The sequence below is a fragment of the Lepisosteus oculatus genome, chromosome 2 (assembly GCF_040954835.1).
Source record: "Lepisosteus oculatus isolate fLepOcu1 chromosome 2, fLepOcu1.hap2, whole genome shotgun sequence".
Taxonomy (NCBI): Eukaryota; Metazoa; Chordata; class Actinopteri; order Semionotiformes; family Lepisosteidae; genus Lepisosteus; species Lepisosteus oculatus.
This window is the reverse complement of record NC_090697.1, coordinates 73170743-73190500: the sequence shown is the minus strand read 5'-3', so window position 1 is coordinate 73190500 and position 19758 is coordinate 73170743. Positions and strand designations below refer to the sequence as shown.

The following is a 19758-nucleotide window of genomic DNA, read 5'->3' as shown; positions in this document are numbered from 1 at the left end:
ACAGCAGCGTGAGCTGCCAGTGGAAAAGGGAAATCACATGACCAATTTGGTTCATGCAGGAATAATACTGACTTCTGGAATTACGTTAAATTATGTATGCAAAAAATGATTTTTGAGCCATTTTGTATGATAGGACACTTTTCAGAATGGTTTATGATCTGTTGCAGATGTGAAAGTTAGAGTAGAAAAACCCTTGGCTGTAGATAGAATTGGCCCAGATACTAGTCTCATCCTAGTATCCAGTTGCTCATCTTCCAAAAACAATTTAAAAAATTCAATGAAAAAGAATCCTTATAGTCACATGCTTTTGCAATCTGAGAGCCTAAAAAAGTTTTCAGGAAGTTCCTTATGTTGTTCTGTGTATACAAATGAAGAAGAAAACCTAGAACAGATTTCTGATAAGCAGTGTTGACAAAGGAGAGCTGGTCCCTTCCTGGAACACATTTTTTCTTGGTGATCCCAAAACAATTAGTCACTTAGACTTCTTCAGCTTTGAGATATAGCCAATAACAACAGTACTTCAGCTGTGAGCACATAGTGTCCTATTGTGAAGAAGATCATTTTAAACCTTTAAAATTCAAGCAGCACCACAACACATGTCTGTGGTATCGGTTGTGACTGGATTTTCTGGGTTTTGAGTTTTGGAAACATACATATTTAAAATGAAATGAACACTTCAGTGCTGAAATACATCATGACACTTTTGTGGAGCATTACAAAAAAAGCAATTGCTTATTAACATCATCACCATTAGAATTGCTATATTTTGCACTGTACAGTATTTATTACACACACCCAAAGAAGGCTTTTGCAGCCGAAATATTGTTTTTCTCTTTTCTATTCTTCAGTGTTGAATTACTTGTTCCAGTATATATTACACAGGGCTGATTATTGGCAATAGGGAATCACCATTGATCAAATCAGACATACGTCAAGCAGATACAGCAAACCCCTTCATTCTCGTTTTAACAAAAGCCACTGAAATTTAAACTAGGACTGACCTACAGTGAAAGCAAAATTCTGGTCATTTATGTTATGGTTCGATGATGTGGACCCAAGCGACCAGCAACCCGAATCATGTTTGACACAGTACCAAGGCAGTACAAAGTGCCAAAAGAAGCACACGCTACCAAATAAAGTTTCATTACCAGCTTGAGTTTATCAATATCTTGAGCAATCAGGTCATAACAGAGCCTTAATACAGATCTGGGTACAAATGGCAGTGTGCGTGGGCTCCCAGCTCTGTGAACATGACCCTATTAGTGTGCTCTGCTGCACAGTGACTCACTAAGTTCATTACCATTTCCTTTATTAGTTTCAAACGTTTTGACAAAATAGTCTTCGGAAAGATGCCTTGATTAAGTGCTTACAATTATGCGTGTGGTTAACGATCTCTCTTATCCCAAAACACAGAAGGAGAAGGAAGAACAGACTCCAATGCAACATGGTGTCTAATTCTGAGACACTGTTTTGACAAACTCTACAAAATCCTGAGCTGTTGGGTATTCAACATGATGAGGGTGACAGATAATGGCCTGTGTAAAATACCGCTGTAAATATGCTCTGTGGAATTAGCGCAATGTGTGAAAGTATATTTTCAGTGCACTGTATATGAATAACATGTTTCATATACATTTTACTGTAACATTTACTGTAAGTACTGCAGAATTTTATAATACAAAACTGAATCATGACCTCAGAAACTATTTGGAAGGTCTGGATAAGTCAGTAATTGAGAGCGGGGCTGCAGAGTGTTCAGTGGCTCAGAGTTCGATCGCTCAGTCCTGCAGCGGGTCAGTGTTATGGTGCTGAGCTACAGTGTGTTCAGTAGCACGGTGTTATGGGTGCTCAGTGTTGGCTGAGCTGGCTTGTGGACAGTAGCTCAGTATTTGGGAGGTGGGTTGCTGGGGGTTCAGTAGTTCAGTGCTAGTGTACTGGCTTGTGCTGAGGAAGCTCTCTGTACCTAATGCCTTCTGCTCCTCAGGGCTGAGGTAGGGAGTTGCTTTGGGCTGCTGTTCAAACAACATGAGCTGGTAGCGGTGGAAGCCTGTCTCCGAAGGTGGGGTTGGGCGTCGATATTCTAGAGGAAACAAACAGGATCAAGGTATAAGCATCACCAAAAACAGCGCAGTTGCAACAGAAATAAAGCAAGATGTGCAACATAAAACATTCACATAGAAAGACATAGAAATCTACATTAGAAAACGTTTTGTAATGGTATTTCCCAATACAGCAATTTAAGGTGTGATGGGGAAAATGTACCAAGTGTTCAGTTTAGTTTCAGTACTGTGAAAATGATTTTGAATTATAAACACAAATTTTAATTTAGTTTTTTAATTTTCACAAATGTACGTTCCTGAAATTCAACGGGAGGACAGTTTGCATCAGAAAAAAGGAGCTAATTTTACATTGTAATAGAAAGATTTGGAAAAAATATAAATGTTTTAATTTATTATTTGTATTTAAGGATGTAATTTACTATTGTTTTGTTCCAATATTTGGCAGGACCCAGTACAGTTACACTCCTTTTTTACAACCCACTGATGGAATACAGGACTATTCTCCATAACCCACGGTACAATGTTTGAATTTCTCTTGGTTCCTCAAGTTAAAACCTGCAAATCTGACTGACGTGGGCTCGACATCCTGGGATCCTGATCTGTTGCACAGAAAATGTGGAAGAAGAGCCTGAACCGGTTTTCAGACATCATCAAACTCCTCCTCCGTGTCTTTCAAAATCCAACCGCTTCGAAACGGTACAGATTGAAACACTATCCACCCCCAAAAAAATCACGGCGTCTCTATTCTCTGTTACCCCTGGTGTAATTTGGAAATGCCTGCTTCTCAGAACGATTCAGTGAACTGGTTCTTTTGCATTCTTCTGCTGGTGAAATCAGACAACCTCAAACACGCGAAAACCAAGAATAGGATGAATATGGACAAAACGACTAAGCACAGATGCACTGCCATGGGTTAATGACCTCTCGTTGCCGAAATGAATGAATAAGTACATGCCCATTAGCATGGAGGGACAGAGGGGGCTTTATTTACCTAGAGCTAATGGCAAGGGCTTCTCAACAGGGAGAGCAGCTCCATGCATGGCTTTGTCCCGCGCCACTCGCAGAGTGACAGACGCCCATTACTGCCATGCTACATCAGCTCCACCAGCCCTCACACATCATTACCCAGGAAGGCCAGCCGCCCTGGCGACTCTGCCCAAGAAGACAGATGATGATGGAGGAGTGTGGGGACCGGAGATGAGTGAGGACTGGGGGGGGGGGCGGGGGGGTTGCGTGAGGGCTGCGTTTCGACATGGCCAGAGTCGGGACTCTGGGGGTATTTAAAAAAAACCCAACATGGTAGCCGTTTAAAATAAAGGACATTATAGTCAGAGTCCATTCTGAATTTGAGTCCGTTACTGATTATAGCCTGATCAACATCATTGGATATCAGAACATCCTCAAACAGATTGGAAGAAGCGCCTGAGATGTCCCGGTGTTATTTCTGCTATTCCAGAGCAGAGTGCATTATGAATTAGCATTATTTAATTAGCAGTATTGCCAAAAATCACATACATTTACTATTCTTTAAACTTTGATTTGTAGCACTTATTAACTGTTAAGGAATAGAAACCGTCGATCTAGGCAGACTGTTGGTTGTCTAATTTTTATTGATGGCATCAATATACTTCATTAAACTGGAAGCTTGCTACATTTGCCCCTCCAAATGCTTTGCAGACAATGGAGTGCCAGTATGTCTCAGGAGTAAAACATTTTTAAAAAATTAAAGATTTAACGCCCAGTTCCTCTAGAACCTTCACAACAGATAACTGGAAACAAGCATGATCCAGAAGGAACATTATTATGTCAATCCGGTAACATACAAGCCCACAAACACACAGATATATTCTTACCAGACAGCACTGTGCCCTTTATATCACCTTTCTGAAGGTCACTGCCCTGTGGGTTCAAAGAGAGAGGTTAGATTCTGGACTTGACAGAAAGGATACGCACTTAAATTTTAATATGTACAAATGATCTTATTAATGTTGAGACCATGACAAAATCTCCTAACCAACAAAATATTTAAAGTCTTTCAGAGAAGGCAGGCTATGATCCAGTGTAAAAAAAAATGCCAATCTAATTACATAAGAGCTAAATGACTACTTCAAGCAGAGATTAATACTGATTTGAGGTGAATTAAACATTTTCAATGGGCCCATTCCAACCTTAAGCCTGCTATTGGCATAAGGTCATCATGAATAGGGTGTTTAAATTGATAAAAAGTCGGTATATTCTCATTCAGTGATGTATGAAGGGGCAGTGTGTGTGTCTGTGTGACACCATGTCGCTGGAAAGTTTCTTTAATAGAAATGTTTATTTACAGCTATAAGGTCATGTGCCTGGGAGGAAAAAATAAGCATGAAATTAGTTGATTCATTCCGAAAGTGAACCAGCCCCCACTTGTGCGGTGAGGATGGAAGTCCCCAAGACCTTCACAGTATATCGGCAAACCTCTACACTAGGTCCAGTGAACTGTACTTGTACAGTACAGCCTCCCCCCACCCTCCCCACAGCCATCCATTCACCAGGCACAGGCTCCCCCATCAGGCATATCCAGGTACTGCAGCCACTTCTCGCTGGTCACAGAATAGAATCAGCATCCCCAGCTGGGCCGGATGACAAAGCCTGGAGAACCCCTTCCTAACAGTGATTCAAACGTGGCTCATGTTTTCTTTGTTCGTCTCTTAGATACAATGTGACTTAATCTCAACCCTAGAAATGCCTCCATTTCATTTATTTAGGCCAATAATACAGGTTCGGGGTTTATTTATATCGCTTTTCTTAGGTTAGCACAAGTTTCAGATTCTCAGTTCCTGTAACCTGACTATCTGGCCTGTGACATATCGCTCAGCTGTAGAACAAGCCCATTCATTCTTCCGTGGACCTTTCTAACTGTGTGTCCTGTTCTAAAAGTGACCATCAAAATGAGAACAATGTTCTCAAAAACGTTGTTCAGCTTTAGTATTAAAACCCTGGCTTTCACACATCTTTTGAAGAAAACTGAGGTGTAATTTTAAAATCCACGAGGAACCTGATACCTCCACCAGTTCACTCTGGAGCTCTGTAAGCCAACTGAATGTGTTATTATTCATCTGCATAACCATGCCCTTACTTGGGGCAAAGTAAGAACAATGTAATTAGGTTGCATGGTTGACATGCAAGAGCTGATTAAGTGATGTCACATGATGGATGAGTCAAAACTGTCCTTTTGACAAAAATGAACTTCGATTGAAAAAGTTCCTCCCAGGCCAAACTGATTTGCAAAATACATAGCACCCCCCTAAGGTCAATAGTTGAACTGCAAGCACTGGGAAAGAACCTCCACTTGTGACAAATAAGATCCCTCTGTCCCCTGCAGGAAGAACAAAGAAATACACTTGGCCAACAAGTGTACACCTTGGTCAAGAGCTTTGTTTTCACCTTTTCTCTTTTCTACCTGCTTTATCATCGCTTCTTAGCAGATGGAGGGCTTTTAAATAAAACATAAAAGAATAATCAATCAAGCACCAATCACTTTTTTTGATCCATGGTTTAACACCCTGCATTGTAAGAATGCATACAAAACAGTCAATTAAGGTGTCGACACGTCAAAGGTGTCAGGGTTTTAAAAAGCCATTTTTATTGCAATTGCCCGTGTTTTTGAATTTGAGAATTTCTTCTACTCATTTATTTATTAGGATAAATTTAACACGGCAATCCACATTTTGTTTTACATTTCACCAGTCACAAATGCTTCAGAGAGGAGGAAACAGGCTCGCGATTAAGATATAACACAAAGCAAGCACACGTCTCTGTTGCACCTTTCATATGTCATTAGAATAGAGAGGAGGAATGTGGAATCTTTAATGACAACAGATCAAAACTTTACGCAGGAAAAAAGGGAAAGTCCTGCCTACAGCCCTGATGTCTTCACAACCAGGATCTCACAAGAGGTGGCAGTTTATATAACACATCTCTGCGAGAGGATTCTCACAACAGCTTCCTCTTGAAAAAGGTGAGCACTGTGAAGAGGGTGAAAGGCTGGGAAGCATCTTTGATCAACTTTTACTCGCAAATGAAATCAGACTTTTGGAGTTTGAGAGAGGCGAGTCATCTGAGAAAACACTACAGCTGGTAAAACTAGAAAGTAATAGACATTGAAGTCTTTTTTTTTGGAAGTTGATGAATAATGGTAACCATCCTTGTAATTCTTGTTTGAAATATTTTTTAAATATATATAAATATAATAAATTCACGACTATGCTTCCCTAATTATTAGTCATTCTTTCTAATTGCATTGCTCAACTTGATAAGGCCACTGAAACAGTAACTTGTGCTTTTCACAAGGCACACCTAATTGGTCGGAATTTAACAGTCTGCTTATTTTTAACTTATTTCTTATGTCAGAAGCCAAGACGTGGCACTAATCATTACTCAGCATGCAGCTGGTGAAGAACATCCGGCACACAGTGACACTTTGAAAGCTAAAAAGGGGCTATTCCTCTACGTCAGCAGCCACAGACTCACTCATTCCATCACCATTTGCAAGAAAACCCAAATGGACAACACTGCAACTCCACACCGAAGGAAACCCAGATCTGAACCGAACGTCATTGTGCCAAATAATGGATCCACAAACATAAGATCTAAGGACCTGGGAGACAGCAGACAAGTAGTTGTGACTGCTACATAACTGTTTCACACAGGAACCTTTATATTTCAGATATTGATATAAAAATAACTGTAATCAAATTAATTGATAATTTACTATGGGTTCTATTTACCAAGCTTTTTATGACATGTCACAGGTGTATTAAGGACACCGATTCGGATTAACCTATTGTGTATAACTGCTGGACAGTCTGATCACCGCTCAGGACAGCACAGCCAAAATAGATCACGTTGTCTCATCCTATTGGTCTAGTACAGACTGGCATCATTCTTGGCACAATATGAAACATCCTGGATGAATGTGTAACTTTTTGAATACTGGTAAATCACAATGTAAACCAGTGTAGATAGGGGTTTCAACTGTAAAAATATAAATCAGCAGAAAACCCAGGATTTGCTCTGAAGACAGTATGAGTATGCTCTTAGTGTCATGACATGTTCTCCAACATTCAATACCCTGACACAATCTGACACATAAACCTGCTCTCTACTGATGACAGTTTTACAACTACAGAGTGTATCTGTCACTGGATAATTGCTGTTTTCTTCCCTTAATTAATGCTCTCTTGTGGTTCTTTAAGATATCACTGTAAAGTCCTTAATTCCCTGGTGTCTCAGGTTTGCAGTCAAAATTGCTTGTAAAAAAAGGCCTATTTTGAGCAAATGTGATGAGGAAACAAATAGATTCAGTGCATTTCTTTGAAGCCTGTTGATAATGCCACATGTACTCTTCGTAATCATTCTAGGGTTCTAGGACACTAGGTGGACAAACAGTGAGCAGAGCTCTTGCAGGACTAAGCCAGAGGAAGTAACCAAACAGGAAGCAGAAATGTGTCATCTGCTTCGAAAGGACACGGAAAAGTTTGAAAACAGGGAAGCCCAGTCTGTCACGATCATCATCCCTCCTCTTAAGGGCGCTCTGACCCTTTCGTATTTTAGTTCATTAGGTGCACCTGTCCCCTGTTTGTCAATCTTTATATAAGCCTGGTGCTCCCGCTATTCCTGGCTCAGCACTGGGAGATGGACGCCCGGAAGCCCGCCTACCAGCGGGTCCAGGAGAGACCCGACAGCATAGGCTTCATCACGGCATCCTGACCATCTGAGACTGGTGCTCGGAGCACCTGGCATCATTACCCTGGTTTTATTCCCTGTTCTGTTCTGGATCCCATTCTGGATTTTAACCTTGTTTGTCTCATCTCAGATGGATCTCCCGCTTCCTGGATTCTGGACTGCGCCCTGGATTTCCCCCTTGGACTGTTTGGACTTTGTCACGCCCCCTGTCCTTCATCACGTCCTGATCCTCTACATCTCTTCCCTGTTGTCTTTCTGCACTTACTTCTGGATTATACTGTCTGCATAGGGTCCTGAACTACGCTTCACATTCACATTCCAATCTACAAATCCCACCTTGCAGGTGTCGGGGTTGGATGCAGCAGTGTGGAAGGTTTTATTGGCATTGGGGGGAATAAAGAAAAGATAAAAGGAAAAAAGAAAAAAGTGACAGAGAGAGAGAGGAGGAGGAAGAATAGCCAAATGAAAAACTAAACAGTCAAAGAGGGACAGAGAAGGAAATGGAAAAAAAATGAAGAAGGAAATAATGAAAGCACTGGGCCGCTCTGGTTGCTGAGCCTGTGTGGCAGGTGGAGAATTGCACAAGTCTGGGAACTCTATCCCTGACCATGACGTAGGCCAAGCTGGCACTTCATCAAGAGGTGCATGACACGAGCGTGAGGAGAGGAGTGCTCATTTGAAGACATGCGAGGGCCTGTGAATGACTAGGAGAGCATCTGAAGGTGGCGCAATGCAAGGAATGAAACAGGCCTCAAGGGACTTCTGCCTCTGTGCCATAAAGTAGGCTTACGAAAAGCCTATTGTTATGCAAGTTTCCTAACAAATCAGCCTTTAACTGTTAGTGTACTGTGTTTGCGCTACCTGAAAAAGAGCTGCTCTTGCAAACTAAGGTCCTAAATACTTGGCAATTAAGGATTCCGAGACCCTGTTTGTAAGAGCAGTTATATTCTGCTGTGGGCTTGCACAATCTGACTTTCACTGAATTTAATAGGCAAAGCAATTTCTTTCTGTGTAGTGGGGTTGCTGGCACATAACAGATGCTCTGTGTTACCCAGGTGTACTATAGTGGTAGAGGAAGTGAAGTAACAAGTTCAGTTGTGAAGCGCTTATTAACTATTATTATCTACAAGGTAATTAAAATGTGCAAAATGTGGTTTGTAGTTCCTAACATGTTAAAATCAGCCCCTAACAACTGTTTCTTACAACCAGTCATTGCATTTGATGTACCAGCGGATCAATAAGAGCTACTTCAATTTCATCAATGGAATCCTGAATTCTCGATGAGATAACTTGAGTTTGGTCTTGCATTTTTTTTCTGTTATTTCATTAAGTTCTTGTTTATGTTGGAACCCAATATAATGAGATGGTGTGGCCAGCCATGGCCATGGGGCTGAAATTGCCAGCAGTAGCCACTGCTGCTACCTGCAGTCCCCTTGCCTTTAATCAGGACTTGAAGTGGGATTTCATGAGAGACAGAGCTCTTTCGCTTTATAAACTTGTGTGTTATGCTACCAGTGGACTGAAATGGATTGCAAAAGGCCTCCATAGTGATGGTTGAGGTGCCATTTGTTATTCTCCTGGAAGATCCATTTCTACTTCTTAATACAAGGAACAGTATGTTTAGGAACTTAAGAGGTGAAACACAAATGCTTCAAATCTCCCAGAGGTGGAGCATCATTCAGGACCATTCTGCATCAATTAAGCTTCCTGCTTCCCATTCAGAGAATCGCCATCTGGTGAAATCAGCCTTCAGGACGGTACAAGGAATGACTGCCCCTCCGTTCATCTCCTCTAACCCATCACTGACAAGAGCTGTTTTTACTAGTTAATTAATAGTCAAAATTGAACTTTGCATTATTTTTTATGTTAAGCATAAAGATGTTTTAATAAAAACAGGCTACTTCTGATTATTATGTCCAACTAAGTCAATAATTTCATATTCAGTTCTTGTGATCAGGCCTACTTAAAAGAAATGTGGACTTGGTTACATCAAAAGTTCAGGTCTTTGTCATTTGCCTAACCCTGAACATAGCCCTCACCCTCTGTGACTCTGTGTATAGACTTATGAAAGACCATGTGGTGACCACAAAACTTTAAAAGATTTTTTAATTTTTTTGAAAAAGGAAAACAAATCAATTATCTACACAGATATGGATTTAAAGTACCCCAAAGCATTAAAAAATATGGTCCAAATTAGTCCCAAAAGCTGAATATCTTAAAAGTGAAATATCTGTTCTCAGTCCTGAATCTATTTTAAATCACTTTCCATTTATCTCCTTTGGTTCTGGTGGATGTGTTGCCTATCATGTAATGGTAGCATTGATTCTATTGGCCTCTTTCTGCAGTTTGAAAAGCTCATATAACACCCCCCTGAAGTCTTCTTCGGTCTGGACTTAAGCAATTCTGTTCTTACATCTACTACAGACGTGCATTCCCATTCCCTGCTGTATTGCTGTTGCTGTCTTTCTCTGGCAGATACAGTTTAAAGAAGCTTGTCCAATTCAATCCTATAAATACACGGAAAACAAGGAAACAGACTCTAACTTTGTCCCTGAACTATTAACTGCCTGTAGAGATCAGTAAGAACAGACTCAGCAGGAAACACTGTCACTTCAGCTCTCAAATGTTGACTTGCTGTTGCTATAGCAATAGTTCTGGACTCGGCATGCTGTGTAATTCATTAGTAACTTATTCTAAATAAAGCATTTTTTCCTTCAGACTTCAGTGAGCTAGGCAACAGTCATTTACACATGATATTTTTCTGAAAATTTCGAAAACCTAGTTCAGCTTTGACTTCATCCAATTTAAAGATGTTTAGGTTCATTTGTTTAACTCTGGAGTCTATTCAGAAGTGAGACTTCTTTGTCACTTGAATCGAACAGCTATTGGGGTTTCAAAAGTTTGCAGAAACTGAATGTAACAATGTTGTCTGTTGCTGGAGCCTCAACAGGCCTGCAAAGGCCGTCGTGTAGAGGCCACTTATGTGAGAGTAAATGTGGGCCTTTGCTCACTCACACATGAGTAATGAATGACTGATACAGCAGTATGGGGTAGTATCATGCACAAACCATGTGGCTGTTCCAAGCTGGGAGAAATATTGGGAGAAAATACTGAGCTCCAGCTGTTGTGATGAAACATTTGTCAAATCATGAGAAAGAGCACATCAGAAGAGCTTGTGCATTACAGAGATCTGGACATGCCTTCAGTTCCACAGATACCAAAAGGGAATGGTATTTATTAGATGCTAATCGTTTTACACTACTTGTCTTTGATCAGTAGGTGCTGGGAGGTCATTCCGTACGATATCATTCTGAAGCTTGCTGAGCCAAACTCCCATTCTTACTGGTTCTCTATCCTAGAAACATTTTTCAATTTAGTATCACGTGCCATGGAAATCAGCTCAGGTTGTGATATTTCTGCACACCTACTGATTGCCAGTCTGTGTTCACACATTAACTAACACAGTGAATTAAAATTACAAATTCAAGGGCAGTAGATTTTCCAGCAGTAGCTCACAGATAATAGATCTGTAATTAGCTGGCTATTAATGCTTGATACGTACCTAATACGAGAACCTAGAACTACCATCCTCCGCAGTCTCTGCCAGGGAACTGTATAATTAGTGCTTAGTGGAGCATGCAACTGTGCAGTACAACTCTCACTCTGTATGCTGTGAACAAGGGGGCCGCAGCTCAGACAGTCAGGGCTTGGCTATGATCACTGTTTCAGCGCTGTCACCCCTCAGGGAGGTCTGCGCTGCAGGGTTCTGGGGTTAATTGGCTGTCTGTCATGGTGATACCATAGCGCTCTAGTCGCAGGTGGTAGGCTTCTGTCTCCACAGATGGTTAAGCAGACTTACGATCAAGCCAGTTTTTAAGTCTATAGCAGAGGGCTGACTTTCACTTACTTATTCAGTCAACTTGTCGGTGAAGTAATTCATCTAACCTACATGTGCAAGGATCAGGACTGCACAATACAGAATTTCACTACTAAGAGAAACTGAAAAGGACTCATAGTGACATTGATTTAAAGGGAGACTTTTCCCTTACTACAGTCCGGTGACTGTAGCACAAAGCCTGCTCTTTGCTCTGATAGGTTCGTTGCTCTGTGTCACCTGGCTGCAACTTAAACAGCCTCAGTTTTTAAATGACCAGTTTAACAAGTGGTGGTTCTCCAGACAGAAAGTTTTGTGTAGTGTAATGACCTCCTTATAATGAGTGTAAAGGGATCACAATTCTTCAGCCTTGTCCATCGGTTGCATCTTAATATAACATACTCGCATATATTAATGATACAGGTTTCAAGACAGATAGGTAGGACAGAACCAGACAATTGAAAAGAAGCAATCCTACTGACACATCGGAATGTACTGTATATACATGATTAGGGCTCATGGTTTTTAGTAATCTGATTCGGGAATTACAGATATAAGGGTTTTGTTGTTTAAGTACTTTTCTAATCACTTATTTCCTTAACACATTTATACACACCTGCATTGGACTGGTACATGTGAATTGTGTCAGATACACATGAGCTAGCAGAGTGTTGGTATCTTTTCAAACTGTGATGTGGACAGAGGCATACTGTCTTTACTACCAGATGCTCACCCTGAAAACCAGCATCGCCAAGGATCTGCGTGTGGGTAGTACTTGCCTATATTTCTCAAGTCGCCATGCAGAGACCTGCAGGTACTGTAGAACTGTAAAGAGGCAAGTCACTATATTCCTGGCTAGGAACATTTAGCAGAGAAGCAATTAAGACGTCCCTGACGACACTGCTTGTGAAAGAAATATCAGTTTCTAGTAGAAGATGGTAGATTATAAAAATAGATTGAAAAAAAAAACTGAACAGACTTTGTAAAATGGGGGTATTGCCGAAGTAAAAAATAAGAGTTCTATGATGGTTAGGGGCATTTAAGAGAGCATCTGCCCTATTCATGAACACCCAAAATGTGCACTAACCAAGCTAACATGTAGGGGAAAAACAGCAGGTGATCGAGTTTAGAGACAGCATGTCTCCCATTAAAGTATCACAAACAGGCCACCATGGGGAATAACACCTATTTACATGGCATTCTCACATTGTGATCAGTGTCCTGTAGAAAGGAGAGGCAGTCCCAGGGGCAGGGGGTGGAGTGGGTGTTGTGAATAAGGGACTCAGGGAGTGGGCAGGACCTGCGGTCCTACTATCAGGTGGCACATGCAGGTGACAGGCAGAGCAATTGATTCCTGCTCCCTCCTCTCGGGGGGAAACACTTTTATTGAACGGTTGGGAATTATATCTGTAGAGCCTACAGATGAAAAAAACTTCCACAGACTTCATTAATTTCGTGACAGGGTATATAGCCAATGAGAGCCAATGCAGATATTGAAGTGTCCTCTTAGAGATGTTACATCTAAATCTGTTCTAAATGTATTTTCCCTTTGAACATTACACATTTGCTGGTATAAATAGGACCGTTAGAATAAGTGTAGAGTAGTGTCAATCAAGGGGTTCACGTTAACTAAATTACTGGCCACAGGCTGTATCTCTGCTTCTCAGGCAGACATTTAAAGCCTTCAGTCTGACTGTCCTCAGATGAAGACCGGGTTCTGTTGTAATAGCTTTCTCGTACCTGAGAAAGACAAATTAATCCTGATGAAAAAGGAAAAAAAACTCTGCCAAGATTCACTCCTCACAACACTTTCCTTGATAAATTAAACCGGCTGCCACCTCCACTACATAGACAGTTGCAGGTCCTGACCTTCAGGTGTCAAACTTCCTTCATGCCACTTACAAAAGGTCCAGCATTTCTCAGCTAATTAAGGTATTCTTCAAGATGTGTTGATCGCCGTCTCAAAAATACATCTGCTGAGCCCAAGCCGCCTTCTTATGTGGAGTAGCCCTGTGTTGAATCTAAAACGCACTACTTTTCCATGGTCTGCTAACTCAGCTTTGGCTAGCTCTGCATGACTACAAGCTAGATGCATTAAACTATTCAATTGCAGTCAAATAATTACCACAAGCACCACAAGCAAAGCAAGAAGTACAGAGGATCTAACTTTAGTGCAAGTGTATTTTGAACTAAAAAAAAGAGACATGTCCTTATCCAAAATGTAACATATACATTTCCTCACTTGTTAAAATGGTAACTTTCCTCATGGTGTAACCAGATTCATTAGAATCCCTCAAAAGTTAGCTTCATGATCCACAGGCAACCAAGCAAGCAAGATGGGACAAATGGAGATTGAATGAGCCTTCCTCGTGGTATTGATATACTACACAACAAAAGCATTTGATTCTGGTTTGAACACGGTAACTGTCTGTTTTTTTTTAATAAAGCCCTTAGTGCAGTTGTCTACATTTTAGCAGATACTCCAATTTCAGTTCTATCTACAGAATCACCAATTATTTTACTTTTTATAAGCCTCCTAAATGACCAACTGTTAATCTCCTTGAACACTGTACACCTTTAATCAGAATGGAAAAAATGAGGATTTGAATACTGTTTCCTCCGACAAACATGTTGTCAGAACCTCTCAACGTTTTCCACTGGGGTCCCACTGGGGGAGGTAGTGTTGCCTGAAGCAAAAAACATAGTTCTCTTTTACAAAGTTGTACATTTGCAGGCAAATCAAGGTTATCATGGCAAATTCAAGCCCACTGAAACCCTAAAGGTTAACCAGCTGTGTAGCTCCATTTACAGAGTTAAGTTAAACGTTAACTGGTGATGTGTGGACTACAGGCCTCAACCTTTATGGTTTGAGAGACTCTGGAATATCAGCTCTCAGAGAATCGCATATATTTTAGATTTTTAAAATTGTCACGAGTGGTCTAACACATGTGGATAGAAGGCAAACAGATCTTATCCACTGCATGTCACAAAATACGTTTATTCTTTTTGCGATTAACAGACATCAATCTACTAGAAAAGAAGTATGGGCTTTTAAATTTTGGGTTGATGACAGATTCAGAGGCAACTAAAACAGCAAGAAATACAAGACCACATGTCAGCAGCTCAGAGTTGCTCAAAGAGAGGGGAGTATAAACCATTATATTATCAGGTATTCTTTTCATTTTGAACTCCTAGAAAAAGTGCCTCAGACAGAGTATAAGACTCATTATACAAATTAGATAATTCTATGCTTAACACAAACTTTGAATAATATAGTTTACAAAATTTGGGACCAATCAATATTAACCCATACATTTTTTATGCAAACAGAACTGGTTTAATGGCTCACAGACGCTAGATCCCATAGTTCACTTGTTTGCTATTGAAAAAGATTTGCGCCACATAGCTTTTAACTACAAAAATCATTCACAGATATGAAATTCAATATATGAACTGCACAATTAACAATAAAATCATTGTTCTTTTACATTTTTTGCTTTGAAATTATAATCCACCCCAGCAGTGAGTCAGACTGCTGAAAACAATGACTCTGCATGTTGTCTGCAGGCTGCTAAATTACAAGACTCAACAGACAGTACTGCTGGGAGAGCCGAGCAGTTGAATAGAATAGAATTGCAGTTCTAAATGATATTTTTCTGAAAGCTGTGCTTCTTTACATTTGATAGTTATTTTCAGTCTCTACATGCAAAGGTCCACTTTTAGGTTTTCACTGGGTGCTATTTGGTAGTCAATATGGAGGTTAAAAGGGGGAAAAAGAAAAGTCAGCTCAAACAACATTTTTCCAGCAGAAAAATAATTCTACAAAAATGGAAATGGTGGTAAAATCTGATGTAAATTGTTTGCCTGCAGGCAGGATGAGCCCCATATTTTGTGAAGAAACGTTTTGGGGTCCTGGCCTGGAGTGTACATTGATGTCCCTCATCCCACCTGAGGGTGGGATAGACTAGGAGGATCCTTGTCTCTCTGCTCAACAAATTTCAACTCTTTTGTAATGTGAGGTAAGATCACTTTATTGGCCCTATACAATTTCTTGTATTAGGAATTTGTCTTTTCACATATTCCAACTTGCTCTCCATGAGACACACAGACAGGGATAGAAGCTTGGGGTCAAGGCACAGGGTCAGCTATTCATACAGCGCCCCTGGAGCAGTCAGGGTTAAGGGCCTTACTCAGGGGCCCAACAGAGTAGGATTCCTCTGCCAGCCACGGGATACAAACCAGCAACCTTCCAGCCACAAGTGCAGACCCTTAGCCACAGAGCCACCACACCACCCTGTAAGTATCCTTTAGCAGCAAATCAGCTACACTTTAGCCTCACCTCTATATTTCTGCATTAGTTCTACCTTAGGCTACAATGCTGACCTGCTCTCTAACATGTCTCGCTACTACTGTATATTATGAATCAATGACAACCACAAGCAACTCCAGGGTTAGTTAAACAAGCTTCTCCACAAATTTCCTTTCCTTTCAAAATGTGTATGTTCCTGATGGTTCCTCCCTGTACTTTGTGTTGCATGTTTGCAGGATTCTTACTTTACTTGGCCAAAAAATGCAATAAGGAAAAAAACATGGCTTCTCATATAAATAAAACAGTTTTGTCCATTTTGTCACTGTAAGGTGCACAGAACAACTGGCTGGGTCCGGTGAAAAAACAAACAGGTGGTGCCTACAGACAAGCTATTTGCTGATAACATTACACTGCATCATGCCATGTGTACATCGGATTTCTGCAGAGGGCTACCGCTGTTGTATTTTCAGGGGTCATGAGAAACTGTAAATGTCAATTCACTCATCCCTTGATTTCCAAGTGTATTCTACTACACAGCATGAACAGTAAACTTCAGCTTCAAAACAGGCACTGGAGAACCTCTCCAACTGTCCAAAGGATCCCAATAAAACATAAATAATTTGCTTCCCAAGTATAATAATACGTAAAACCAACAGTGTCAGTTGTGAACATGCGCTAGCATTTGAGGGTGGATTCGTTCACCTGTAGCTCTTTGTAAAGACCCCTGAGGAACTAAATTTAACCTTCTTGGACACCTACGTGGAATGGACACTGTATGGTTCTCGAGTTATTGAAGTATACCAAGGAGAACATCCTTCTTTCCATGACCATCCTTGTATCCAGTCGAGAGAACCACCAGGACCAAAAAGTCCACCAGACCACTGGACCAGACCAAAAGCCCGCTGGAATATTTGTTTCCCCACTGTTCCCGCTCCGTGGTCTCTTTCTGACAGCTGCAGTCACACGCAGGAGTGTGCTTTACTGCTCTTAATCTGCTGGGAGATCAACCGTTAGGGTCAGGGACAAGGGAGGCAGATGACAACCTTCATGTGGAAATTCTACTTCGTGTTGAGAAAATGCCACAACATTTCACTATAAATACTGAGAAAGTAACCGGATGATATAACCAGCTTGTCAAATGAGCTTCCTACAGTACGTCGCCTTGGAAAACAACCCCTAAACAAGAGAAAGGGGACCGCATACCAACTAACTGCTTCAGATTAGGTTCAAGGGACACAAAGCAGAATTCCATTCAGTGGCACCAGAAGGAAAAGGATACAATACACATCTGAAGCCAAGAAAACAGTGGGAGACCACTTGTAACAAAGCAGCCAAAACGTTGTGTTTTCTTCCTTCTCTTTTCAGCATGGAATAAACCTATTACTTGTTCCTTAGTTGGGAAAATGCAATAAGAGTACTTTAATCAGCTGGCTGGGTAATGTGTAAGATACGCTCTGAGTCCAGAATATGACTGGGAAACCATGAGAACTTTCACTCTATACATGGTCTTCTCTTGGGGTAAATGAAAAAAAGATGCCTGAGGCTGATCTTCACTGTCCTGCTGGGAGCATGCCTAGAAATGAAGTACCACAGCAGGCTGAATTCTGTCCTCTTGGGTTCAACATCCCTACAACATCAGCTCATTAACAGACTTAGTATTTTCTTGGTACTTGTTCACTTCTTACTTGTAGCATACACTTTGACTTCTACCCTGAGAGAGGGTTCCTCAAATGCTGTATTTGCTTAAGGAGTTTCCATGCTAATTAGTTATCGCACCTCCTCAAAAACCTGAACAAAACACTTCTTAATTCTGATTGGCAGAAGTGTGCAAAGGAGGGAGATTCACACGGAATCTCTTAACGAATCTTCTCATATATTTTTTCCCATTCAGGCCTGTGGAGCTGTTTCGGGTAGGTGCCATTATTTTTTTACTGAAGCAGGTACTCAGCACAGCATGCCACTAAATGATCTAATAGCTGGCACCCCATTCCCATTAGTTTACCTGTCTCTTTTGTTAAACACTCGTCAACTCTCGATCTGCAGGATATTTCTGCATCACGAGTTTCCTGTTCTATCCTTACTCTGCATTCCTACACAGTACTGCCTTCCTCTGCACCAAGATCTTCGGCTACTATACTATATACTATACTATAGCACAATGGAGAATGGGGAGTTCAAGTCCCTGGAATCTGATCATGAATAAATTATCCCCCAATCATCTGGGGACTGGAGTCAATAAAAGACATATAAAATCAGAAAGAATACCAAAAAGAACCATAAATGAGAGTATGCTGAGGCGAAAGCAAAAAAAGTTCCCTCTTTCATGTTTGCTATAAGCAGTAAACTTTTTTTTTTCTTGCTACCTGGAAGATGCTCAGATCCTGAGATGACAGGATTCACCTGGTGGGTGTCAAGGAGGGGAGGGGGATGCCCCCTTCTGCCCGCCCACCCGCCTGCCCACCTCTCTCTCTGTCTGTGTGGGAGAGAGGTTCCCTTTGTCAGCAGGGCTTACTCACGAAGACCAGCATCCCCCTCTGCCTCCCCCCACCCCTCCCTCCTTCCCTCTCTCTTGCTCACTGTGTTCATAAAACCCACACCTACGACAATTAGCATCCCACGTCCTCAAAGAAGGGACGAGGGCTTCTCTCGCTGCTTAAATAACAGACAGAGTGAGCAAGGGAGAAGAAGAGAAAGAAAGCCCATAACAGATGGCATTAGCAGCTCTATTCTGAGGATGGACTCTGCCACTTTCACTCTCTCTCTGATGCTAGTCATCTTCCCTTCATTCAGATTCCTCTTGCCACTTCACTTTATTCATATTTAAGAGGGTCTAATTAATCAGCTGTTACCATAAATCTCCACCTGATTAACGCCACGGTTTAACAGATGTGCACAGATTCCTTTTCACAGAGCATGGGCTCTGAGCTTTAGACCACGGTGAAAATTACGCAACGTCGTGATTAGCAAATGATGGAGAAAAACGTAGGATGGCATCTTGTTATCGTCTAAAAGAATCTCCTAACCCAGCAGAAAATAATCAAATCAGTTCACTTTCCCAGAAAGCAAAGAGTAGTAAACTCCAAACATTGTTTCAGCTGGAACAGAAAGATTCTTGTCTACAGCAGCTGAAAACAGGATTCTGCTGCATGTAAAGGAGGATGAAATGGACATGTTCAAAAAGAACGTTCTGATCTGTCCCCAAGAACCTTCCTCCTGTACTGAGGATCAAAAATGCACTGTGAAAAATCCGTTTTTAAGAGATTTATTACCCCTTGATCCTTTTCAATTTTTTGTGCTTTGGCTTTTTAGTTCAGGACCTGTAACAGTTTTCTATCATTCTGGGATAAAATACAAGAAAAGACTGAACAAATCTCTGAGCTTAATTCCCACCCGCATTTTCTGACAGCGAATACAAAGTGTTAAAGTGAGCATACTGGGGAGATGATTAAAGTATGTGAAGCTGTGATTTCATTAAAATGCTTGGTTCAGTTACTTCACTGTCATTACACTGGCAGTGTCTTTGCACGGAAAAACGAAATACCATTTGGAAGTAAAACACAAAGTCTGTTTTCCAGATTACATATGTTATTGCACTGATACAGTACATGGAGTTTTTTTAAACTTTTCTTTTGGGGAATCCGATTTTTCATGAAATGCTTAATACAGCACACTATTGAATTGCTGAACATGACAAAACACAGTTCAGACAGTGAAACGATTTGCATGAAAATAAGAGTAATAAAGTCAGTTTCTTTTTTATATCAGGATCTGTTGATAAAGTTGCTTCCTGT

General features: G+C 40.9%; 1 protein-coding gene across 3 annotated transcripts in view; it reads right to left on the bottom strand.

Annotated features, from left to right (window-relative positions):
* LOC102688494 (phosphatidylethanolamine-binding protein 4) overlaps nt 1-19758 on the bottom strand; it is a 121862-nt gene that overhangs the window by 16184 nt on the left and 85920 nt on the right. For all 3 annotated transcript variants that reach the window (XM_015348463.2, XM_015348521.2, XM_069183183.1), the window contains exons 5-6: nt 3914-3959; nt 1964-2080 (exon numbers count right to left, since the gene is read on the bottom strand). In XM_015348463.2, coding sequence (XP_015203949.1) covers nt 1964-2080; nt 3914-3959 — 163 coding nt within the window. The remainder of the gene's footprint in view (nt 1-1963; nt 2081-3913; nt 3960-19758) is intronic.